This window comes from Podarcis erhardii (assembly GCF_964252035.2).
Source record: "Podarcis erhardii genome assembly, chromosome: 10".
Classification (NCBI taxonomy): Eukaryota; Metazoa; Chordata; class Lepidosauria; order Squamata; family Lacertidae; genus Podarcis; species Podarcis erhardii.
The window spans coordinates 57,323,176-57,349,788 of record NC_138500.1 but is presented as its reverse complement, the minus strand read 5'-3'; the positions used below and the strand labels follow the sequence as shown (position 1 = coordinate 57,349,788).

At 42.4% G+C, this 26,613-nt stretch overlaps 1 protein-coding gene across 3 annotated transcripts; it reads right to left on the bottom strand.

Annotated features, from left to right (window-relative positions):
• Window positions 1-367: 367 nt before the first annotated feature.
• ING3 (inhibitor of growth family member 3) lies at window positions 368-15,641 on the bottom strand. 3 transcript variants are annotated; one of them, XM_081878074.1, is made up of 12 exons: window positions 15,481-15,641; window positions 15,227-15,298; window positions 14,169-14,269; window positions 13,101-13,166; window positions 10,512-10,608; window positions 9,554-9,625; window positions 9,060-9,179; window positions 7,722-7,780; window positions 7,070-7,260; window positions 5,639-5,831; window positions 2,221-2,259; window positions 368-1,387 (listed from the first exon to the last, which is right to left on the bottom strand). In XM_081878074.1, exons 1-12 carry the CDS (start codon window positions 15,506-15,508, stop codon window positions 1,271-1,273), a joined length of 1,155 nt encoding a protein of 384 aa, XP_081734200.1. In that variant the 5' UTR covers window positions 15,509-15,641; the 3' UTR covers window positions 368-1,270. The 3 variants fall into 3 exon arrangements, with proteins under 3 accessions (XP_081734200.1, XP_081734199.1, XP_081734201.1); XM_081878073.1 differs by having other exon boundaries at window positions 7,722-7,879; window positions 15,481-15,640; XM_081878075.1 differs by lacking the exon at window positions 15,481-15,641 and having other exon boundaries at window positions 7,722-7,879; window positions 15,223-15,294.
• Window positions 15,642-26,613: the final 10,972 nt, after the last annotated feature.

The following is a 26,613-nucleotide window of genomic DNA, read 5'->3' as shown; positions in this document are numbered from 1 at the left end:
CCTCCAAAACAGATTTTGGAGATGTACAGGAGGGAAAGGAGAAACTGTGGCACAAGCGGATTTCTCTTGTGCAAGCCAGAGGATGTCACCCTAGTATTAAAACACTTCAAGACAGGTTGAATGAGTTTTGCCTAACATTATTTCTGCCATGTCTTAAGTGTGAGCTGAGCATAGTCCAACATGATCTTGAAATATGCAACACATTTTCATTTAAATATAGATGTGCATCTCTTAAGAGTAACTGCAATGTATCAAATTTCAGTTGTATGGGACTACTTTTATTTTTAAGTTTTCCGCTTAAATCCACCTGGTATTATTAAATGAGTAACTTCTGGCAGTGAAAACAACAACACAACAGGCATAGTACTTAGTATGTCAGAGATGGAAACCTTTTATTTATATATTTTCTTAAAAAATAAAAACTATTTAAAATCTTCCAGTTAGACAGCATATTATGAAAGCCTCCATGAAATGTTTTACTGTACTTTTCTGATAAAGTATGCCAAGCATTAATACTAGCGTTTGATTTTTTTTCCTTTTAATTTTAACACCTAATACAGTTTCAATTTAAAGGATCACTTGCACAAAAAAATAAACACATTTGGTATAAAAGGTTTATCACTTTAACACCCTTTTTTAATGACGTGTGCCCTGAATGGCCCCAAAACATATAAAGACTAGTGGTACAATTTTTGTTTTAAAGTGTACAAGAGTCTGTTTTTATTTACCAAGTACTCTAGAGGACACCAGCCCAGTGTATACAAGAACCATTTTCTTCAGCCTGCTGAATTCAGTTTCAACAAGAAACAAAGCTATAAAGGCGTCTGGAAAAAAATCCATTCTCTTAACGTTCTTTCTGCAACACTTATATACACAAAATCCCACATTAACAGCTCTCGAGTACAGAACATGCAGTAGAATGCCAGCGAAATATAAAACCATTCAAAATCTTAAATTTGCTGGAATTATTTGAAGGCTGAATTGTTGTAGAATGCCCACCGCTTAGAGAAAATGGTTAAGAGAGTACAAATGTCTGCATATGTCTGCCACTGGAACAAAATCCATGGCTAACTGGAAAAAGTATTTATAGCACAACCGCGGTGCATAAATAATTTAAGTACAATATTAAAACACAACTAGCAAAATTAAGAAGTCGACATTTTATGACAGCTAAATCCATCCTCCTTTGATTGGTTCCAAAGAAGCGTTTCCCTCCCCTTTCCCCGCAGCATAGCACGTATTTTTAATTGAAGCGAAGCGAGCAGGACATTTATTTATGCCTATTGCCTCTTCTCTTCATTGCAGCGGTACACTGTGGGCAGTACCATTTTCCCTTTGGTGCTTCTGTCAATCCGACACAGCCATAATGGAACCACTCGATAGGGCACTGTAAGGCAATCAGAAAGACATACCGATTGGTTCCTAAAAGCGGACACGAAAAAACACCAAACAGGCTCTTTTGACACGGTATTGATTTAGGCAGATATCGGTAGCTTTGCTTTGTTGTACAGAAAGAAAACAGAATTACTGGTTTTAATACCTATTCTTTGGGAATATTTGGAAAGGTACAGAAGCAAAAACTACCTGCCCTCTTTTGGTTAGCTTCAGACGTACATACTAAGCTAGTACAGTGGTGCAAGACAAAATTAATCCGTTCCGTGAGGCTCTTCGTATAGCGGTTTCTTCATCTTGCGAAGCAAGCCCATTGACAGCTTAGCGGATTAGCGGCTTTTAGCGATCAGCTGTTAAGCGGCTTATCAGCGGATCAGCTGATAAGCGGCTTAGCGGCTTAGGAAAAGGGGAAAAAACCCGCAGGAACTCGCAAGACATTTTCGTCTTGCGAAGCAAGCCCATAGGGAAATTTGTTTTGCGAACCACCTCCAAAACGGAAAACCCTTTCGTCTAGCGGGTTTTCCGTCTTGCGAGGCGTTCGTCTTGCGGGGCACCACTGTAGTTCCCTGTCTAAAACCAGTCCCCATACTCAAAGCAACTATCTATCCGCACCTACACCATGAATAACTGCTGGTGGAAAGAGTAATGCCTTGGTGTTCATGGACATGCGTAATCTTCCTTTGGAAGATGGCTCAAAATTCTGCTTTTAAATGGAAAAATGCATAGCTGACTCTAGTTCTGGGGGAAAGGGGGGTGGGAGAGAGAGAGAGAGAGAGAGAGAGGGGGGGGGTGCGCGTAATAGCTCCTGCACCCTTTTTTAATACTTACATCCTGGTTATCACAGCCCACCATTTCACCATAGGACACCTATGAGAGAATACAATATACACAAATTAAGAAAGCGTTAATGTATTCCATGGCCAGATTATTTTTCACATCAGAGTTATTGTTGCAAGGCCCTAAATGGAATAATATGCCAAACTTGTACATGTTGGAAACATTCATGTTATGAATTTGCTTTTCCATTTTTGCATTATTTTAGACTCCCTTAGACCTCCAAGAAGGGTGTGATTTTCTAGTTGATCAAATGCAAGTAAGGCATCAGTTTTACACTTGTTTTGGCAATCATTTCTTTAAATGCTTGGATAAATTATTTTATTTTTTACTTTTACAAAAGATTAGGACGGCCTGATCTTTATAAAAAAAAATACTTTAAAGCATAGGGAGGTAAAGTCGCTTCCATTATTTTCACAGCTTGAACATTCTATGTAGAATATCTGCCTTTCATTTTAACTGAAAATCTGTATTGTGTGTTTTCAGGTGAAAATCTAAAAAACCCTAATCTGTAAGCCTGGCTGTGGTCACCTGCCTTAGGTGAAATTAATATTACAGTCATACCTTGGGTTGCGAACATGATCCGTGTGGGAGGCATGTTTGCAACCCGCAGTACAGCATTTGTGCACACGCGTGATGCGATTTGGGGCTTCTGCACATGATGTTATTTTGTGCTTCCGTGCATGCACGAGTGCCAAAACCCAGAAGTAACCTGTTCTAGTACTTCTGGGTTCGGCGCGTTCCACAACCCGAAAACACACAACCTGCAGCGTTCGTAACCCGGGGTATGACTGTATATACAAACAGTCTTGATTTCAGGGTGGTTCTCAGCAGAGGACCCTTCTGTGACCTAATCCAAAGGATGATCAAAGCTGGACTACATTACTACAGAGTAAACCTGACTTTCAGGAAAGGGGTAGTAACTACACTCTTCCTTTTCCTATGAGCAAGTCATCAGGAGAGATCAAAACTGAAGTGCTCAGTGCACATAAAAGAATGGCTGAATAATGAAGCAACAGTAATACTAAAGTTTAAACAGCTGACTCCATTACCCGAGTCATTACCTGAAGCAGTTCTGCATTACTATCCCCCAAATTAAGTAGTTATTCTAGAAGCATTAAAATGTCTTCCATTACGTTTAGACTTTTTAAAACGTTAAGACTGTCCAAAAAAAGGACTGTTGTAAAAAGCTGCATTGGCCCCCAGCTGGTGAGATGCTGAGTAAAACCGCTGCAAGCTCTCACCATGGGAGCTGACGTGCTTTCACTCAGCGCTTTGCAGGCTGTGGCCAATACAGCTGGCCCTCAGCCGGGGGCCAGAAAGGCTCCTGCCCCCAGCTGAGCAAGCCCCGAGTCCCCTGCTGCTTGCACACCCAGCAGGGGACCCAGGCCTCCTTGGCCAGGTTCTGCTGGGGGCAGGAGAGCTCCTAACCCCAGTGGAGCCAGACCCAGTGTCCCTACCACTTGCTCTCGAGCAGCAAGGACCTTGGGGCTCCTTGGCCAGGCAGCACCCGCCTTCACTGGCGTAGGGGGTGGGTAAGCTACCTTGCCTGCTCGCCCCCTACTCCCCGAACACGGACCAGGCAGCCATTGTGAAGCGCATGCAGCCTGTTAGGCAATAATACTAATTATTATTATTATTATTATTATTATTATTATTATTATTATTATTACTATTATTATTTATTATTTATACCCCACCCATCTGGCTGGGTTTCCCCAGCCACTCTGGGCGGCTTCCAACAAAACACTAAAATACAATAACCTATTTAGCATTAAAAGCTTCCCTAAACAGGGCTGCCTTCAGATGTCTTCTTAAAGTTTGGTAGTTATTTTTCTCTTTGACATCTGGTGGGAGGGTGTTCCACAGGGCGGGTGCCACTACCAAGAAGGCCCTCTGCCTGGTTCCCTGTAACTTGGCTTCTTGCAGCGAGGGAACCGCCAGAAGGCCCTCGGCGCTGGACCTCAGTGTCTGGGCTGAAAGATGGAGGTGGAGACGCTCCTTCAGGTATACTGGACTGAGGGCTTTAGGGCTTTAAAGGTCAGCACCAACACTTTGAATTGTGCTCGGAAACGTACTGGGAGCCAGTGTCGAGTCCCTACACCGCCTAGCTGCCTTTCTGGGAGGAAAGGCACAGCACACCATCCCAGACGAAGGCAGCCAGGCGGTAGCCAAGCAAGGCTGCAGCCCCGATCCCGTTCCTACTTGAGTGCAAGCAGGGGCGGGGTTGGGGCTCTCAGAGCTTGGGAAGAGCACTTTAACGGAGCCCCCATCCCGTGGCTGCCACCTGTGAGCTGGTAGCGGGTCGGGGACTCAGTAAAACTGATTTGCTAAGGGGAGGACAGCAGCGTGTTCCTCGGCCAGGTGGTTTAAAGAAGTGGAGGGAGGAACAAACTGTATCAGCACATCAGCTTGATTCTCCCTCTGCTGGGGGAGAGTGCAATGGTGGTTTCACCAGCGGCATACCGCTGCCACTCCTGGCTAGTGTTTCTCCTTCAGCGTGCTGGAGGCAGAGCGGTGATGGTTTCACCAGCAATATACCGCTGAGTGAAGCTGTCATTGTGGTGTCCCCGGTCCTGGGCAATATGTTGATATATAGCCCAGTCAACACCCACCCCCCCTAATTCTTCTCTCATTGGATTGTAAGTCTGAAGCTGGGCCTATCTTTTGTTTTCGATATTTGTACACTGCTAAGATTTTGTAACCTTTTTATAAATGTTATCGCTTCCAGAGAAAATGCTTTAACATTCCTCATAAATATTGACCTTTGGATGTTTTTATGTGGAAAAGGAAATGTCAAGGCTTCCTCACTATACAAATGCCGCAGTGACAAAAGCAAAGTTTCATGGTCAGAAACGTTATATAAATTTACACAGTGTTTTGCGCATGGCACACTTTGAAATGAAAAACTTGCAGGTACTGGGGCATTGAATGGGAAGGAGGACACAAATAATGCAAGAGCTGTAGATGCACCAGGCTATAAGGAAGTGGCTGGGAATCATGAGTAACAGAAAGACAAAGACAGGGCAGAAATCAGTACTGAGAACTCCAATCTAAAGCCCTAAATGTACCTTAGCAGTATCCATGCATTTTCCACAATTTTAATTGAAGCCACAATACTGTGAAAATAAGCTGATTTAAAACAAAACTTAGCATTTTGCATATATCAACAGATTTTGATCACAACTGTCTAGCTTTACAGACTAGCCAATATAACGTGCAGTCTAAAGCACTATATTGTCTTTAAAGTGCAATCATTGAAAGTTGTATAGTTTATCTCTTAGTACCTGCTACCAGATGTGGTCGATTCTCAGTAAATGAACCAAGATCAACGAGCCAACTAAACTATCCTATAAAAACGGAAACTTTCTACCGGGTATTCTGCATAACATCATATTTTAACAAAATATACCTGATTACAAATGCAGTAACGTGGCTCATTTGGATCATAGGTCCAATCAACTTGGCTATTAGATTCGGACTCTGGTATTACTGCTGTTTGTTGAGACAGTTCCTGTGCTAGAGCCGAGGATGAGGAACAAGATGACAAGGAGGAAGACGAGGAAGATGACGACGATTGTTGATTTGAAGATTTGTTATTGTTTCTGAAAAATAAAGACATACCCAGTGTGTTCTCCCTTTACTTTCCATCAAGTTGTGTGTGTAATTTGAAACGAGAAAGACACTGCAGCATAAGTTCATAGCTAAGCTGTTGGACAATAATCTATATGTGATGTAAACATTTTCTTTTTTAAAAAAACAACCACCACACCCTTAAATTGACAAAATATAATGAGGATTTTTGAGATTAGAAATGGTATAAGCAAGTGTTCCTGCCCTGCTTTTTCTGTACTGGCTCATCATGTTCTTCCTTTCACTGTTTCAACAGTACTGATGGTTTATACACAGGGTAAATTCACATTTCATAACCACAATGGGGCCTCAGTACTATTCCGGACCTTCTTGATTTTCTATGGAGCTTTTATCCTGTGTTTGTAAGTTCTATAAATCAATATGTGGGTGGCTACTTTTATATATTTTTGATTTAGCATTCATTTCTTCTAGCGTTCAAGAGCAAGTAGGCACCCCTCAGTAAGAGTCAAAGAGAGAAAGAAGCGGCTGGGTCAACTGACATATGGAAGGAAAGAGAAGAGACTATCACCTGGGTAATTATGTATACTTCTATTCTTAGTACAGGTCTTATGTTACTAAGAACCTTTTAAAAATTAGACTGTTGTGTATGTATGATGACATCTGTGCATAAAAACATGAGGGAATACATTTAAACTTTTTAAATGTAGAGTTTGAAATCATCTCAAAGGATCAGGGAATGAAACAAAATGAGATCGCCAGTTCAAAATTTTGAGTTTCTATTAAAAACTGTGAACACTAAAAGGTAAAGGTAAAGGTACCCCTGCCCATACGGGCCAGTTGTGACAAGACTCTAGGGTTTGCGCGCTCATCTCGCTCTAGAGGCTGGGAGCCGGCGCTGTCTGAAGACACTTCCGGGTCACGTGGCCAGCGTGAGAAGGCTGCACTGGGGAGCCAGCACCAGCGCCGCACACGGAACGCCATTTACCTTCCCGCTAAGTAAGCGGTCCCTATTTATCTACTTGCACTTAGGGGTGCTTTTGAACTGCTAGGTGGGCAGGATCTGGGACCGAACGACGGGAGCTCACCCTGCCGCGGGGATTCGAACCGCCGACCTTACGATCAGCAAGTCCTAGGCACCCACAGCGCCACCCGCGTCCCTTCGTGAACACTACTAATAACAAATTAATAATTTCTCCAAATTCTTAAGAGAGCCCAGCTGAAGGGAAGCAACCATTTTTCATGAACCTACTTGCTTTTTCGACCACTCCGTGAATCTGTGGTTGATGAACTCAAAGTCTGAGATAATGTAGATGCCAAGGCGGATGATGAGTACCCAGCGGTATCCCTGGATAATGAAAATTCTCTTCCAAGTTGGAAGTCATTGTTCTTAAAGGCTTCATAACTCGCTTTTAGGCTAGACGTTCTCCTTCCTTCCTTCATCTAAAAGAAAAGCAGCCATATTAATATATTATGCCGTTGCTAGTAAACATTTAAAGCATGCTTTGAACTATCTGTTGCACTTAAAAGAGTAGACTCACATTTCCAACACTTAACAAGAAATTATGGCTTGATCGTAATTACCCACATGCTCTAAGAAACCAAGCTGGACATTGTCTTGCATCCTATTTCTAAAGCTATTTATCTTGGAGTAAGTCTTACTGAACTCAGCAGAGCATACTTTTGTACAGGTATGCACAGGATCACACTGCAAACCTTATTAAACACGTGCAAGTTCAATATGGTGGGAAGAGTTTTTAGAATGCACTATGTAAAAACAACTGCCTCCTTTTCTGTTTAACTAGTGCCATAAAAATTCAGTTTCTAAATACCAATCTGAACTAAATAAAAGTTGTCCAACTCAGCTTGCAGGTACTTTAAACGATGTATTTTGAATTTCTTACCTGTGCTGTGGCTTGCACTGCCTGAGCTGCTGCCATGGTAATAGCACCAGCTCCAGCTCCTGAAGATAATGAGCCCAGGTTATACGATGCCAATGGCTGAGAAGAATTTGCATTATATGCACTGTTGGATGAGGATGATGAATTACTGTTTCGACACCCTTGATGAACAAAGGGAACATATTTATATAGTCCAAAGTGAAAACTAAAAGTAGATTTAAATTTCAGAAAGCTGAAAACCAGCTGTGTCTACCAGTGAAAGTCAGCCACTTTGTTAATGGACAAAAAGACTAACAGGATATAATGTTCTGTAAAACAACTTGGCACTGCTCTACTCTTCAGACGTTCTTATCTATGTTTGCTCTCTTGCCCCAGGGCTAATGTGTAAAGCCTTAATCAACTCGGGCCCTAAATATTTGAACGACTGCCTCCATCCCTACTTCTTGGGTGTTACAAGATCAGAAGTACAGCTTCTATGGAACTTTATCCTGACAAGGTGCATCTGGCATCTTTATTATACAGTTCCCATTAAATGCTGAAAACACACCACTCCACCCTGTCCTTTTGTTGCCTCTTCTGTTTGTTTTGTTGTTGTTGTTGTTGTTGTTGTTTTTTAATCCAGCAGTGGGGAACCTTTTATGGCAAGAGAGACAGATCTTTATCTCCCCCACCCTGGTGGACAAAGCTGACAGGTGTGCGGAGCTGGTAAATGTGGCCTAGAGGATGGGAAAAGGCAATGGAAGGATGGGTGAGGAAAGTATATAATGAGAGAAGGTACCGAATGATAATAATAATAAATAACCGAGAAGAGGTGGATAAAGGAGTGGGAACACAGGGTCCAAATTCCAACCCCCCTCCACCTTCCAAAAGTAGTTCTTTACCACAGAAAACTCTCACAGCTAAATTTATCACCCTCACGACTCCTGAGACGAGCAGGATACAGGGAGAAAGTATTTACAATTTAGGACTGAATAAATCTTGCCACTTCCATCCTCTGAGCCCAATGCAAGGTTGGGGAAAGGTGAGTGATGCCCCCCACCCCACCCTGCAAAAACAAAGAAACACCATCACAAGGACTAGAAAGCTGCTGTTGCAAGCATGGGTGGTAAAATTAAAGGAGGGATAAATTCCTTGTCCTTGCCTTGCTTCTGTCCTCCGCCAGTAACAATTTTATTAGGGATCCACATACAGGAGTCTTACAACCGCAGCCCTGTTTAAAAATAGATTGTACCTGCCTCTCTGAAAAAGAGCCTGTGGGAGCAATCCCATTAATAGGTCAGGAAAGAGAATGTCCTCCATTTGTATGCTTAAAACTTCACTTACACCTGACATTGTAATTACCTGGTGTATTTTCTTTAGAGGCATCTGAAGTGAGAGTTGACAGAAGAGCTTCAGACTTAAATTTCTTTTCAGGGACATGATCTGCCGCTGCATGGTGAGATGAGGGATTATGCTTCCGTTCTATACGAACAAACAAAACACACACTATTAATCCAAAAGTCAAACTTGGCGCTTGTGCAAAGGGCTTATCACTACAGAAGGAAAAAACCACACACACAAACACACATCATGAAAAGCACGATCACATTTTAGTCCAGGAGCTCTTTTCCACAGATATGGGTCACCAAACTTTTTGGACCAGTGAGCACATGTTGAATTTTGTAAGAATGCTGTGGGTGCACATGGCATAATACAAAATTTGAGAGAGATCACAGATCAAAGCTTTCTCCATATTATATTTCTATACTTGCAGAGCACAACCTGCTGAATTTCTGCCTGTTGTATTGTTCTTCTTCACACCAAAGCAAAAGCAAAGGTTGCAACGTTCAACTTACTTTCTACTGGGGTGTGTGAATGAGCGTGGTGATTGTTCAGTGGCTGTGATGGTGTATCCAGTTCCAAAGAACCTATTGGAAAGAGTGTTTAAGAATGAAATATAGTTATTACAACTTAGAAAGTTTTGTTATCTGACACCATCCTTAAAATACTGCACACTGCATTTTCATCAGAAGAAGCTAGCGCTATGAAATTAACCAGAGGGGTTTTAGTTCTCTAGCCTGGTTTGCCACATTAATTTGCCACATTCAAGCCAATAGCCTCTTGAGTTCTGAAGAGAACAACCCTATCGCAGGGGCTTTTGAGGTCCAAAATCCACATTCCTTCAGGGTGCTGCATGCCATTCGTGGGCTGCGACAGAGGCAAAAGTGGCAGAGCAACGGATGTGACGCTTTACATCTGTACAACATTCCAGCCACACAAAGGTCACACACACTTCTTTCAATACAAGCAAGCAAGGGAACGATCACAGTTCAAGGGCACATCAGGAGAAACACTCAAGAAGAGCACGAAGCAGGACTGGTGAGCGGTGTGACCTGTGCAGATGGAGAGCCACAGATGGCTCCAAAGCCCGAGGTTTTTACACTCTGTCCTACCAATATGAATGCACAGAGAAGCAACAGATAAGACTTTCTTCAGGATTTTAATTCTTGATGCACACAGGTAAGACAAACTTTAAAGATGGCTTGCAATGAAGCTTCAAATGGGTATCCTGTGAAATGTTCAGGAAACAAACTAAAAAGCAGCATAAAGGATCTATTAGACCATAGATTCTCCTCTTGCTCATGCTACTATGATGGGGCCCAAGAAAAAAAATTGAGCCAGTTTTATTAGTTATGATTCATTTTGACAAATGAGAAACAAAAGGAAACCCTTTATTGCTGCAGCAGCAACAGAGTGTGATGTTATGTGCTGGCAAAATTATAATGACTGGAGAAGGCCACCAGGCATACTTACGCCTTTCCAATATTTCTGTAATCCCAGCGTTATCCGCCTCAAGTTCCATTTTAAATTTTGCTAATTCCTGGTCCAATTTTCTCAAGTGGCGGTCTACCTGATGTAAGAACATGTTTTTTGAGATGTCAGGCTATTTTTCATGCAGTTTATTACTTCACACAATCGAAAAGTTAATATGAAGTGTGGCAAACACCAATACTGTATTTTTTTAAAAATCACAAATGAGAATCTGTATAAAAGGATCCCTGGACATGAAAACATTAAGCTGAGAAAAACCTCTAACAATGAAATCCTATATGGTTCTAATCAGAAATCAATCTTGTTGAGTTCAGTGAGGCTTACTCTAAAGTTAAGTGTATACTGTACACTGAAAAAAACTATTGAACAGTAAGCTATTTAATTCAACAAGCCTTCCTTTTGTGTGAATGTGTATTAAGATTGTACTGCTGAGAATATTTAATCAATCATGTACATGTCAAAAACCTTTTCCTATTAACAAAACATATTAAGTAAGATAGTGTAAAGCCTTCGGAGCACTGTGCTACAGAAACCTTCGAGTACATGTGGCACCCAAATGCCTCCAGCATATGGCTGGAATTTAAACCCTACACAAGTAGGGTTCCACCTATAGCATTTATTCAAATGTAATGCTCACCTTTTTCGGCCAAATTACGTCACGAAAATTAGGGTGTGGATTGGATTTGATGCCACATTTACATTCCCCAGCAAATACTTTTTTGGTTTCAAGGTTTTGAAAATTGAGGTGTGCATTAGATCTGATGGTGCATCAGATTTGTGTAAATACGGTAGTTCCACACCCCAAGAAAATTTTGAACTGGTTTCACAAACCACAGCTACCATCCCCTCTTGAAATTGTTAAAAGAGATTAGATGAAAGACTGCCAATTACAGATTCACAAATCCCACTATTTTGCACTCAAGGCTTTGAGATTGCCTAAGGCAGTGCTGGGGAGCATCCAGCCCACAGGCCAAACTTGGCTCACATTTGGTCTGCAAGGCTGCTTCTCCCAAACCATGCCCACACGTGTCACACACATAGCTGCCAATGCACAATCAGGAGACTCTAGTGTACTCTAAACTGTGCACTGGTAAAGGAAAATTGGTAAACCCCAAAGCCTTTTGGACTGGATACACAAGGGAGTTTCCCATGTGTAACTTCCTCATGCACCAGATGTTTGCAGAAAGCAAGCTTGAGCTCTACCGCCACCAGCTGACAGGTGGTAAAGTAACACTTGTGTCACAGTACTAAGAATGCAATCCTAATCCCACAACACTGACAGGGAAGGGGGGGGGGGAGGATGCAGTTTAGGACAGTGAGTAGGTGTCTCTCTACCAGCCTCTGCTGGTAGATAGGAGCACTGCTAGAGGGGCTGTGCCACAACCAAGGCCCCAGCTGCATTCCAGGGAGCAGAAAACTACCACCAGCAATTTTTCAGTGGGCGGTAGCAAGCAGAAAGTACTAACATGGGGCATTTTAGGGGCAGGGCACTGGTGGCTTTAGAGCAGGGGTCGGCAACTGCGGCTCTTGTGCTGCAAGTGGCCCACGGGGGAAGTTTAACCGGCCCACGAGCCACACCCGAACCGAGCTGCCCGCTCGGTGAGTCACCGCCAGCTGCGCTAAACCAGCGTGGTGCAGGGACTCGCTTCTGCGGCGCCGGAAATTGCGTCTGCACATGCCCAGATGCCGGAAATTGCGCACAGGATCTCCGCAGGACTTGACCTGCCCAGGCAGGAAAAACCTTGCCAACCCCTGCTTTAGATCCTGCAGATGCCCTGGACCTAACTATCAGGCCCCTCAGCTATTTCAGCCTGGTGCTGGTATAGAGAAAAGGAAGACCAATCTCCAACCACATCTTGCCCTGGCTAGCATGAGATGTCATGATTTGCACAGGTGCATCTGCCATTCCACTCCTTCCCAGCTCCACTTAGGATTGCTCTGCAAATGCCTTCATGGATTTGTATATGGAACTGCTTTTGCATGTAATAATTTTTATTATTTCAGCCCTTAAAACATTTAAGTGTACATGCAAGCCAGTTAGCCCAAGTTTTTTTCAAAAAAGCTATAAGCAGAAAAATGCATTACAGTGGTACCTTGGAAGTTGAATGGAATCAGTTCGGGAAGTCCATTCGACTTCCAAAACAAAGCCGCAACTTCCTATTGGCTGCAGGAAGCTCCCACAGCCAATCAGAAGCTGCAGAAGCCGCACCAGACATTCCTCACTTCTGGGTTTGCGACGTTCAGGAGCCAAAACATTAAGACTCGCAAGGCATTCAGGATCCAAGGTACAACTGTATTATTTATTATTTTTATTTATTAAATTTGTATACCGCCCCATACCCGCAGGTCTCAGGGCAGTACACAGGATATAATCACAACATAAATACACAAAATACACAATCAAAATAAAAACAACCCAATAACCCCCCCAGACACATTTTAAAAGTGTTGCAGAGTTTTAAACGTTCACACACACAAAAATGTTATAAGAAGTGTTAAGAAGAATGAGTGTTAACGTTTTAAAAGTCTGCAAATTAAATGTCCAGTAGCCAAGTTCGTTATTTTACTTACTAAGTCATAAATCTGATTGGCCAGCTGTACTTTTTCATCTGCGTCTTCTAGGGCTTTATAGTAATCCTGTTTGGGGAAAAATAATAAAAGTAGAATACTGTGAGAAATCATTTTTAGTACTACAAAATAATAATGAACTTGGATGACCAATAATATATGAGCACTCTGAAGATAAACAAAGTTCACAAGTTCTTGAAAAATCAGTTTCAAGACAGCTGAATAAATGAAATGCAGGATACTGTTCGTTTTGACCATTTGGTCAAACATTTGCATGTTTATGATTTAACAATGTCGCTGAATACTGAGTTATCAAAATGATAGTTGAGAACATTATTTAATTTTATGGTTTAATATTATTCTTTAACTCACCACATTCCCCTATTTTGAAACATGGGAGAAACATTTAGAGGAAGGGCCATAGCTCAGTTGTTAGAGCTTCTGCTTTCCCTGCAGAAGGTAACAGGTTCTATCCCTGCCATCTCCTGGTAAGGCTGAGAATCTCTCCTGCCTGAAATCCTGTAGAGCTGCTGCTACCAGTCAGTGCAGACAATATTGAGCTATATAGATCAATGGTCTGACTTAGTATAAAGCTTAGTTCCTATCAGACTGAAGGATGTTGCTCATACTTGGGACTTTTGGCATTTCAAATCTGATTTTCAAGGCCATGATTCATACTGCTGAAAATCCAGTCAAGTATTTCTTTGCAGCTATTTCTTTTGGTGTCTTGATACCTAATACTAACTCGATACTAAAAGCTCTTGATACTAATATTCCAAATAAACAGTACAACCAACATGACTTTAAACCTGATTGCATTTATTTCTTTAGGACTATGTACAAGTCATTTGTCCATTTTCAGGTGAAGCAAGAAATCGGCTCTAAAGAAAAACTACAAGTTGTGCTTTCCATTTTTAGAGAACGGGAGCCACAATCTTCTATGAATTTATAGCTTTTTAAAAGCTCTGAGTAGATTGTTTGCGTGAGACTTGTAGTAGCATCAGAATAGCCTACTTTGGGGTGTTTTGTTTTTGTTTTATTTCTTTTGGCGAGATATTACCTCATTCCTACCTTTTTAATTGATGTCATTTGTTCTTCTCTCCATTCCGGCTTGTTTTTCTTTGCATTCATAAAAAATTCATTTACTCTTTGTTCCAGTTGATCCATTGCATCTTAAAACACACAGAACATGAATGTACATTCATTTGTCTTGTATAATTATACAGTGGTTTGCTACTGTATAGCAGAAGTAAGTAAAAGGCAGCTTGCGTGAAAACTACATGTGTATGTAAGCATCTGACAAGAGATCTAATTCATGGATCCCTTTTAAGTTTTGAAAGTAAAAGGTTAAAAAAAAAGTAAAGGACCCCATAGGTGACTAAGCGGTGTGGTGCTCATCTTGCTTCAGGCCAAGGGAGCCAGAGTTTGTCCACATAGACAGCTTTCTGGGTCATCTGGCCAGCATGACTAAACCGCTAGTGGCACAACGGAACACCGTGACGGAAACCAGAGCACATGGAAACGCCATTTAGCTTCCCACTGCAGCGGTACCTATTTATCTACTTGCACTGGTGTGCTTTAGAACTGCCAGGTTGGCAGGAGCTGGGAAAGAGCAATGGGAGCTCACCCCATCGCAGGGATTCGAACTGCCGATCTTCTGATCGGGAAGCCCAAGAGGCTCGGCGCCACATACTGAGGCATGCGGCCATTGCCCTCTCCTTCCTACACTGCTCTGTGATGCTCTTTATAATAACAGTCCCTCCACCCCAAAGTCCCACGATCAGGACACACAATACTTGGGTTCGGACCAGCAGAATCTAAAAATCATTCCACGAAGTGGAGATTATTCCGTCTATAAATCCTGGAGCTCTTCAGCAGGATAAGTCTCTTTCTCCCCCCCCCCCCCAAATAAACCTTTGATCACTTTCACCCCCATCCCTTGGAATAAAGCCCGGCTTATTTCCGCTTTGCAGCATCGATAGGAAGAAAACCCCAATTCCCTTGCACGGCGGGAGGGCTCTTGGGAGCTCGCCGACTTCCTATTCGGCGGCTGGCGCGTCGCTCACACCCAACGGCTCCACCTCCTCCCTCTGCGTGACGCGCGAGGGGGGCGGGGCTGACTCACGTACTCTGCACCTGCAGGTCCATCTCGCGCATCTCGGTGAACCTGTCGCGGAGGTCCATGGGAAGTTGTTCGATCACTAGCGAGGGAGGGGGGGCGGAGAGAAGGAGCGAGTTAGCTGACGCGGAGGGCGGGAGGAGCGGTGGGCGGGGCCTCCGCCTCGCGCTCCGTCGTCCTCCCTCCCTCCCCCCTCCCCTCGGGCCTGGCGCCCCCCCTCCCTCTACACACACACACACACGCGCGCGCACCGCGGAGACTCACTTTCCAGATAGTCCTCTAGGTACAGCATGGCGGCGTCGGCAGCGAGGCCCGCTCTGAGGTGGGCTCCGTTATTCCTGAGGCGGCGGGCGAGCGAGCGGGGGGGCTGAGGGGGGGCCAAAAAAAAAACGCCGCCTCGTCCCTTCCAATATGGCGCCGGCACCGCCAACAACACCAGCCGCTCGACTCAGCGAAAACAACATTGGCGGCGGGCGGCGCTCGCGTCGGCCCAGCCGCGATTGGCTGCCGGCGCCGCTGACGCAAGGGCTCGCGCGGCTCTCCCGCGCGGTGCTTCCTGGGGGATGTAGTCTCGAGGAGGGGAGGTCGGGAGCACGCCGGGACTACCTATCCCGCCGTGCACCGCTGCTGATGTTGTGACGCAGGGACGCGGGCGCTGGGCTTTACCCGCGCTGCGAATGAGAACTTGCCTTTGGTATTATTATTATTATTATTATTATACAAAAGGCAAGCTCCTATTAGCCGCATGAATAATTTTAATTATATTTATATTGTTAATATATATATTATTATGTTAATCTTATATATAATATGTTATGTATATACTAGCAATTATATTAGTAATATATTACTAATAATAATAATATTCAGTTTATATGCCGCCCTATACCCACAGGTCTCAGGGCGGTTTACAGAATAAAATCAAAATATAAAACCACAAGATCCATAAATCAAAATTAAAACAGCTTCTCATAAAACAACACACATTTTGAAAGGGCATAGGATGGCAATCAAACCAAGCAAAGGCCTGCTTAAAAAGGAAGTTATGGCTGTTATTGGAACAGCAGCAAAGGGATTTTAACTGACCAAGCAACCTTAGGATTCCTGCATTGCAAGGGGTGATGATCCTCATCATAATAATAATCATTTATATCCCGCCCATCTGGCTGGGTTTCCCCAGCTACTCTGGGCAGCTCCCAACAGAATATTAAAAACACGATAAAACATCAAACATTAAAAGCTTGCCTAAACAGGGCTGCCTTCAGATGTCCCCTCCAACTGTACAATTCTATGATTTTCCATCCTTAGCTGGAGGCGAGTCCTGCTAAATACAGTGCAACTTACTCCCAAGTAAGCATGGATAGGATGGTAGTTTTATATCCCCCCCCCCCAGTTATATTAAATTCCCCCCCCAAAAAAATCATATATACATTCCAATAAATAGATTTTTCTTTTGTTTGGTCGGCCCATTTCCCTTGGTGTTTTTTATTTCTCCCTCTTGCTGGATCCATTCTTCCCTCTCTTACTTCATCGCAATAATATAATAATTCTCGATTCCTTCTGCTGCTCATAGTTCAAATCCTGCCCGCGATTTCATCATACTACAGTGGTACCTCGCAAGACGAATGCCTTGTAAGACGAAAAACTCGCAAAACGAAAAAGTTTTTCGTTTTTTGAGTTGCTTCGCAAGACGGATTTCCCTATGGGCTTGCTTCGCAAGACAAAAACCTTGCAAGTTTGTTTCCTTTGTCTTGCAAGTTTGTTTCCTTTTTCTTAAAACCGTGCATTCACTTCGAGGAGCAACTCATAGCACGTGGTGTGGTAGCCTTTTTTGAGGTTTTTGAAGACTTTGGTGATTTTTGAAGCTTTCCCAAAGTCCGTGCTTCGCAAGAAGAAAAAATCGCAAGAAGAAAAAACTCGCGGAACGAATTAATTTCGTCTTGCGAGGCACCACTGTATAATATTTCCTTCAACAGTCTGAAAAAGGCTCCCATTCCTCCACAAACAAACCACTGTTAGGTTCCCGTATTTTAGCTGTTAGCTTTGCTGATTTCACATAGTCCAGGTAGTTTTTGAATTTCTTAACAAGGGAGGGGGTGTTTCATCAATTTATTACCTGCCCTTCACCCTAAAGTCCCAGGCTAGCTTACGACAATATTAAAATACAATATTACACAGTATTAAAAACAAGAAAAGGAGGGATATAAATGTAAATTAAGAAAAGAAAACAGTCTGTGGAAGTCGAATGGAACCTGTTTTGGAAGTCTGTTGTTGTTCAAAAACCAAATCGCGGCTTCTGATTGGCTGCAGGAAGCATCTGCAGCCAATCAGAAGCTGTGGAAGCCCCGGCGGACGTTCGGATTCCAAATGAATGTTTGCAAACTGGAACAATCACTTCCAGGTTTGCGGCGTTCGGGAGCTAAAATGTACGAGTTCCAGGGCGTTCAACAACCAAGGTACAACTGTATTCTGATCATGAAACTCAGCCAACATAAAAGTTGTTAAGTTGGGGGTGAACATATCAAACGACACTTCTTCCCCATTTTCAGTAATAATAATAATAATAATAATAATAATAATAATAATAGTTTGTTTATATGCCACCCATCTGACTAGATTGCCTCAGTCATTCTGGGCGGCTCCCAACAAAAAAATAAGTAAAAACACAATTAAGTAAAATAAGTAAGAAACACACGACTTCAAACACTTAAAACTTCCCTGAACAAAGCAGTCTTCAGGTGTCTTTTAAAAATCACATAGCTGTTTATCTGTTTGACATCTGCTGGGAGGGTGCCACTACCGAGAAGGCCCTCCGCCTGGTTCCCTGTAACCTCACTTCTTGCAATGAGGGAACCACCAGAATGCCCTCATAGCTGCTTCTCAGTGTCCGGGCTGAACGGTTGGGGTGGAGACGCTTCTTACTAGATTTTGGAGAATACAAGCAACTCTTCAGAAAGGAAGGTTTTGGGTTTTGCACATTTTGGTATTTTGTATTGTCTACTTATTCTAGTGTGTCACCTCACTAGCAGGAGCTGCATAAAAATGTGAGTGTAGCCATTTCAGGGCATCACCTGAAGCTTTACATTCAAGCTCCCCAATAAATAGCTGCATTTACCAAACAAGATGGCAAATATGATGAAGGCTTGCTTGCCTGTTGTCAGCACTTGAAGGCTCTCCATTCTGACTTCTGCAGTGGCGTAGCGTGGGGGGTGCAGGGGGGGCCGGCCGCACCGGGTCCAACATCTGGGGGTTAGGGTTAGGGTGCGCAAATCCATGCGTTAGGGAGCGCAAATTACTTGCCTTGCCCCGGGTGCTGACAACCCACGCTACGCCACTGGACTTCTGCCACTGATTTGAAGATATGCTTAAAATGAACATGCCCGATTTGGTTTTGCACCCTTTTTCAAGTATGAACACAGAAGAATCTCAAAATTTATAAGAAGAACTGATAGAAGTAAGAACAAATGAGCTCTGGCTGCAATAGCAGATACCTGCACTTTGTCCTGGATTACGGGTTATAGTACAAAAGTTTTTAATTGCATTTCCTTCATTGTATTTAGTGGATCATAGGTTCAGTGCGGTCACAAATCTGTTAACTAAAAAAGAAACCGACTACAAATAGCTAATCATGCTGATTTAAGAATGCTGCTGACAAAAATTGATAAATTGATAGCAGTGCACCAGGCTCATCCTTCTCATTGGGATTATTTTTTGATGTTCATGATTTTTATTTTAATATTTTCCTTTATTATCCTAATTTTCTGTGTGTAATGCAAATGTTACCACGGCTGATTTTAAGAAGTAATTGTATAATTTCCAACTTCAAGGTGTCTTATTTACAACATCATCTTCCTTTGCTATGTTGGAGGACGTCGGTATAAATATAGATACATGAAAGAATGCAAATTTGTCACTGCATCTTTCTTTCTTTGCTTAAAGAAGGTAGATTTCCAGTGTGGCAGGGTAAACATTTTAGTAAAACATTTAATAAAACATTTTACTAAGTAGTAAAAGGGGTAGGCTAAATAAGTTTGGGAACCTGCCTCTTCACAAGATTGCTTCTTGAGATGATCCAGAAACTACAGTTGGTTCAAAATATTGCTACAATATTTATATAAACATAGGTGATTAGTAAACCATTTCAAAACACATCCAAGAAATAGAATTATGAGCCGTGTCCATAATGCAGTCAACAGAATTGACAGTCTCACATGAAAACAAAGGATCATCTCAAAAGGAGTGGTGAAATGAAGGGAAATTGTCATATACCATATTTTTCACTCCATAAGATGCACTTTTTCTTCCTAAAAAGCAAGGGGAAATGTCTTTGCGTCTTATGGAGCGAATGTGTGGTCCCTGGAGCCAAATTGCCCAGGGGCAAAGGACAGATCATGCTTTTTTTTTTTTTTTTTTTTGAAAGAGGAAAGTGGGTGTTGAAACAAAGCCGCTGATCGTTTGCTGATTGGGGAGAGAGATAAGGGACACTATAGTTAAAGGAGGCTGCCTGGGAGTGGGGAGGTAAAGACATCAAACTTTCGGGGGGGGGGACAGGAAGACTAAAGCAATGAGGAGAGAAATTAGAAGAAAAGGAGGAGCAAAAAACTGCTCCAGCTAAGGAAAAGACACTAAGGGAAACAAGAGGGAAGGGAGTGTTGAAAGGAAACAGCTGATCGGTGGGATCGGAAGAGAGATAAAGGACACTAGCAGAGGCTGCCTGGGAGGGGGGAGGTAAAAGCCCCTGGATCCTCAGGATTTTTACATTGGGTCACCCCAAATTTACATCAGATCACATAGCATGTCCATGGCTACAGCCTGCACCAAAAAAAATCACGCATCCACTGTTTCCTGGGGCTGTAATGGTGCAAAAATGTGGTTACAAAGCACGGGTCCACATGGATCCTCAGGATTTTTGCATTGGGTCACCCCAAATTCACCATCAGATCACATGTCTGTAGCCACAGCATGAACTGCAAAAATCATACATCCACTGTTTCGTTCGGAATATTTTTTTTCTTGTTTTCCTCTAAAAACTAGGTGTGTCTTATGGTCAGGTGCGTCTTATGGAGTGAAAAGTACGGTAATCATTTGTTTCAGGCAATCACCTTTCTTTCTCGGTGCCTCGCAAACTAAGGCAATGTATTTCTATATTTTGCAGTGCTATTTCTGGAAGCCCGTGTGTGGCCTCAGATAATTTATTTGAATAGTGAGTGAGAGAATGGAGATGCCATTTGTCTTGGGGTTTCAATTCCTCTCTGACTCAAGCAATTATATCTTCATCCCTGCGTTAACTTCATCTGCCACCGAGTCCGTTGTCGAAATTACTTGCAGATTTCAGCTGCGAGGATGTTGGATGATCATTGTTTAGATGTTAGCCAGCAAGCCTGGGAAATTTAATGACTGTCAAAAGTGGTGAGCACCAGCAAAGAAACTCGAACTTCTTTTTGGGAGACCTCCCATGCTGAGCTGTGTCACTTTTCTAGTGAGACAGAATCTAAAAATTGCCACAAAGACACTGTGCTCGTGTGGGCTATAATCCTATACAAATACATTGCGGGTAAAAAAAAACAACCCACTCTTGAATTTGGGGAAATTGTATTTGAGAAAACATGCCCAGGTCAGAGCTGTTTGCAACTGCTTATCAACATATATTTTCAACCTATTGACCCAGGTGCTCTTAACCTTGGATTCTTAAGAATTTGAAATTTGACTTTTCCAAATATAGGATTAAAAAGGAAATGAAAAAAAAAAATGATTGGGGCAGGCTTCTTGCAAGGAAAGCGATCAATCCTAAATGCATAGAAAGAAAGCTTCCTTTAGGCATATCTGCAGTGTATCACCATCCTCTATGTTTTGGTTTTATTGCGTTTCCTCTCCTTGGTCCTGCAGAGATTGGCAGATCCACGTCGTACATGTAAAGTACATCCAACATACAATTAAAGCACATAATGTTCCCTAAAGAATCCTGGGAATTGTAGTTCCCCCTTCACATTGTAATCATCCCCAGCACCCTTAACAAACGACATTTCCCAGAAAATTCCTTGAGGAATGTGTGCTGCATGTGCTTTGAATGTGTGTTGGATGTGCTTTGAAAATAGGGTGTGGATTTGGGGCATTGGTTCTCGAGTGTACAATTCACTTCAGGTTTTTGTTTTTTTTTTTAAAAAGAATATTTATTAAAGTTTCCAAATTAATACAAAAACAAGAAAAAACCACAAAAAATAACAAAAATACAAAATTAAAAAACGATTAAAACAAGTACAATTTCCATTACTTATTTCCATTATTTCTCAGACCTCCTCTCACCTCCCCTTCTTGTATTCCAATTTAAATTATTAATTCAGCAAATCCTTATTATCCAAATTTAAACATCAATACTTAAACATCATTGCTCATTCTTCAACATTTTCCCTAAAGTCGACCAAAATTTCCCTTCCACGGCTTCCCCCAGTTCCAAACAGATAGCAGAACAGAATAAAAATAATTCACTTCAGGTTTAAATCCCCCCAAAAAGTTGCAATTATTAGATCTATAAAGTTGTACCTCGGGTTAAGTACTTAATTCGTTCCAGAGGTCCGTTCTTAACCTGAAACTGTTCTTAAAACCTGAAGCGCCACTTTAGCTAATGGGGCCTCCCACTGCCACCGCACCACCGCTGCGCAATTTCTGTTCTCATCCTGAAGCATAGTTCTTAACCCGAGGTACTATTTATGGATTAGCGGAGTCTGTAACCTGAAGCGTCTGTAACCCGAGGTACCACTGTATGGCCAAGGGGGCTTGGGGCTCTTGTTTCTAAAACAGCAGTCCTCCTCTCCCACTTTGCTGTAGCAGCTTAAGAAGCTGTGGGAATGTTCGAAAGCCATTAAAAAACAACAACACCCTAATTGTTTTGGATCCATATTTAATTGTATTCAGAGTAAACCAAATTAAACCAGGGCGTTTTCAAGGAGCATACTTCGAGTGTGACTAAACCTGGTTTCAACTCCTTGTGTTTTATTTTTCATAAAAGTTGTACTTTTTGTAACGCAAGTTGGGAGAGTTTTCAACATTTTTTTTACTATATTTTGAAAGTTTATGTAGAATGACATTCTTAAGAGTGTCTAGGGAGACCCAGCCAGATGTACAGGGTTTATTATTATTATTATTATTATTATTATTGAGCATGTACACATACACAAGCAGCAAACCAGTCTAAACAAGTTCTCTTTGACTACTGACAACTTCTAATTCTGTTTATAAATTGTCCTTGGGAGGCAGATAAACTTATAACAACATCAAGCCTTGTTCATTTATCATTGTCATAGGGGAATCTAGACTGGCAGTATCCTTTAAACGGTTTCCACTCTTTAACAGATGAATAAAGTTCATTTAAATTGCTTATACAAATCAGCCATAATGGAAATTGTATTCATCCCCACCACAAACCAAACTTTTACCATACCATTCCTTAGTGGATGGAATTTTTACTTGCCTTCCAATCTTTTACTTCCCTTCCAATATTTTGCTTGTAACGATATTTGCCTTTGCCGCTGTTTCGAAATGCGAGAAGCTGTGATCCAAAACAACTTTTTTGTCTAAAGGCATTGCACATAATCTTCTAGTTCTCATGACAGTCATATGCATCTGCTGGGCATCGTCACAGATTGTGTTGCGTCATGTGTTAAGGAAGGATGGACTTCAGAGGCTCATAATATATAGGTCTTTCAAACACAGTAGGAGATCTACAATACCAATTGCATATAGACAAAAGGGATTGGGTGAGGGATGGGTTGCGGGCTTGGGGTCCTGTGTTGGAGGGGGGCATAGGAGCCAACTCCTAGGAGCCAAGGTCCCTTGGGCCCCCAATAAAATATTTGAGGGGGCCGCCTCCCCCAAGTTAATGGGCATTGCCATTGAAATGGGGGGATGTGCCGTGTCATGTGATCGATAATGTGAGGCAGGGCTTTTATGCTCCCCAACGTTTTATCCAAGTTGGCACCCCTAGGGGATTGGGTCTTTCTGTGCCTGACACTGACAATAACTGTTAGAATTCCTGCTCCATGATTGCAGTCATAGGATTGTTGTCTATCACATGACGGTATATGTTTTGACTCCACAGAGTGGGAAGTGACGGATATAGGATGTTTGTGTTACTGTGTTCCGTGAAGTGGGACTATTGTTTCTTTTTCTCTTTGCTGTCTGATGCTAGAGAGAGAGGGAGCCATGTTGCAGTGCTCCGTGTGTTTATATGTAAATAAAGTAGATTAGCCGAAATGCTGAGTTGCTGAGGTGCGTCATGCGAAATGTGCAGACTCTGCAGATCCCTATGTGTGCCGATGTCTGTTGGCATCGGTGGCTGTGATGTTCGGGCGGAAGAAAGCTTTTGAAGCTCCGGAACGATCAACCAGGAGGGAGGGAACATGCCAGTTGGGCATGTGTCTCTGCCAGGGTCCTACTTGAGTGTAGGCTGAACTCCTGACAATAACAACCAACAGACCCACCTCCCTAGCAAGGCTTGCCACCGAAACGTAAGCCAGGGAGCAGGAGAAAGGTCTGTAGCCACAATTATTATTGTTATTGTTGTTGTTGTTGTTGTTGTTAGAATTTATACAGTCCTATTCCTGGAGGGGTCCCATGAATAAGAGGGACAAGAGAGAGATGAAAATGACACTGGACTTGTACATTGACTGCTTCCGCCACAGAATCCAAACAGATGTGACCAGAAAACACCATCGCTTACAACAAAATCTAAACCATGCTGAAAGGAGAGCCATGAGCCGCATGAAAATGACAGTCACACAGTGCCATTAACTGCCAGGTACTGCACCTTCCCAAGGATGCACCTGTCCTTAGGCTCCTATTTTTTAACTCTTTAACTTGCTCGTTTTCTACTTCCAGTATAGTCTATTAAACAGGAATGGGCCGGATCCCATATGACTGACTGCAAACATAATAATGAATGGATGAAGACTGTCTGATACTAAGAGGTTGACAACCCTTGTTACTGTGCCTGGTTGAATGTTAAATACGTAGGATTTTTTTTTCTGTTGCGAATCAGTGCTTTTATTATTATTGTTGCAAATGGCATTGGATATTGCAGTGAATATTGCAATGAATATTGCATCACAGATCTGTTATATCTGTTATAATTTTTGAGCTTGTACCTTTTGTTTTTGTTTTTACTGTACTGTCGTAGGTTTGAGGATGGCCCTTGGCTAAGTGAAGATTTGATTTGAACAGCAGACAAGCAGAACAAAGTCCCACCAAGCACAATAGGGATTCCTCCTTAGTAAGCCCAGCTCGGAGGGCAGGACAAATCAATATCAAAAGCCTGACAGTCCTGTTAAATGAGAAAAAAAGGCTTCTTTTTTATTTTAAAAAAAATGACACTGCACTGGCCAAGCCCAAACTCTTAGGAATGGCATAGGAAACTTTCCTGGCCCAAGTGGGGCAGATCCTGATCTCCCACCCCCGCAGGCCAAATTTGACAGGTGAGTTGGTCCACCCACCTGTCTATTAGCTGACATTACTGTGCTGTCAGGTGATGCCGCACTTTGATTGTGTGGATTAGAACGTGCGCCATGGGCTGTTTGAAAACCCAATTTCAAACAGCCGAGCAGGCTCTTTAAGCCTCTAAAATCCAGCGGCTGAAAAGGCAGGGTGGGACCATTTGTAAAAGAGCTTTCAAACCATCCTGTGCTGCTCTTTGAAACTCCAGTTTGACTTCACATGTAGGATGGGCGGTGATGGCTTGCATACCAAGTGGGGAGGTCTGGCAGGGCCAGGGTTGGCTTGTGGGTTGGACGTCCCCCATCCCTGGCTCTTGGACTGGCCAAAAGTTAGATCTGCATCACAGAATGGATAGTTTGTGTTATGTACTGAGTTGAATAGGATCCAAAATGCAGCAGTCTGATTGGTCCTAGAACAATAGGATCCAAAATGCAGCAGTCTGATTGGTCCTAGAACAATGCAGCAGTATGATTGGTCTGCAGGAGCCACCCAATCCAGCTCCAGATGGAAGTGAATCCACAACCTGATTGGCCTACAGGAGAATTCCGGAATTAGCCAATCACATGCAGCCCATTGTGTAAATAATGTATATAAAGCAGATACTTTGGGGGGACTTTCATTCCTCCTCACCACTATGAGCTGAATAAAGAGCATGAAATCCACTCTCGACTCTGAGTATATTTTAGTTTGATTGGTTAGAGGGTGGTGCTGATCACACCAAGGTTGCAGGCACAATCCTTGAATGGGACACCTGCATCACGGGGGGGGGGGTTGGACTAGATGATCCTCAGGGTCCCTTCCAACTCTACAATCCTGTGATTCTATGATCTTGGCCTTGGCTCACTTGAAATTTTAAAAAACCCTGAATTTTTAAATTAAAAATAATGAAGATTGCACTTGGATATGTATGATCCTGTGTCAGGGTAAATGAATTCTGCACCAACAGAATTCTTCAGCCCACAAAATTTGACAAATTTCTAATTTATTGCTTTTTTTTCTAGTGATAGGGAGGGGTACTAAAACCATATGCCCTGATCAGTACTCACATAGCAATCTATTTGGCTTTTTAGATTACACGAGAAATGTCCCGTTTAAAAAGCTGAAAATCACAAGATGTCATATTTTTTGGATGTGTTTTTTTTTAATGACGATTTTAAAAAATCACCTTTTCCTTAGGGGCTTTTTTTAATATAATGAATGCAGAGCCCCACCAGGTAGAAGGAGAGCATTCCACTTGCATTCTCACCTGCAGCCAGCAGACGGCGCAGGCACACTATCTGCAACAAGCACACCTAGGACCAAGACTGAACATTACAGCTGGAGAGTATTTGCTAACTGGAGGAAGAAGCATAAATACACAGTGTAGAAAATCATCTTTGAAAAATAAAGAATAATCCAAAGATTATTTTGTTGTCGTGCGTTAATCCTGCAGATCTCAAAGGACCGCTTTGAAAACAGGAGTTAAAAGAATTAGCCTGCAATCTTTAAACCGCTTTTGAAATTGATGTAGCAAAGTTGTGGAAATCTCTCTAATGGTTAATAGCTGGCCCTTGTGGATTTGAGAGGCAGCGAAAGTGGTTAAATTAAAAGAAACTTTGTTAGAATTTCTGAAGACTGACAGTGAAGTAGTATTTTCCAGAAATTTTGGTGCCTCTGGTAGAAAATCGAATCAGAGTCGTTCTCATTGTGATAAAAATACAATAATCAACTAATTGATCATTTGATGGCGTTTAATTATTCCCATAAATCTACCACCTTGGGCAACCGACTTCACCCTTCTGAATGGTCCTGATTTCTCCCCAAAAATGGGCTGCATGTATAAACTTTGGGAATGCCTGCTTGGACATTGTGTGCCCAAATGCAGAGTTCTCCTCCTAATTAAAGTGTAGATAAACAAGGCAACTGTCAAAG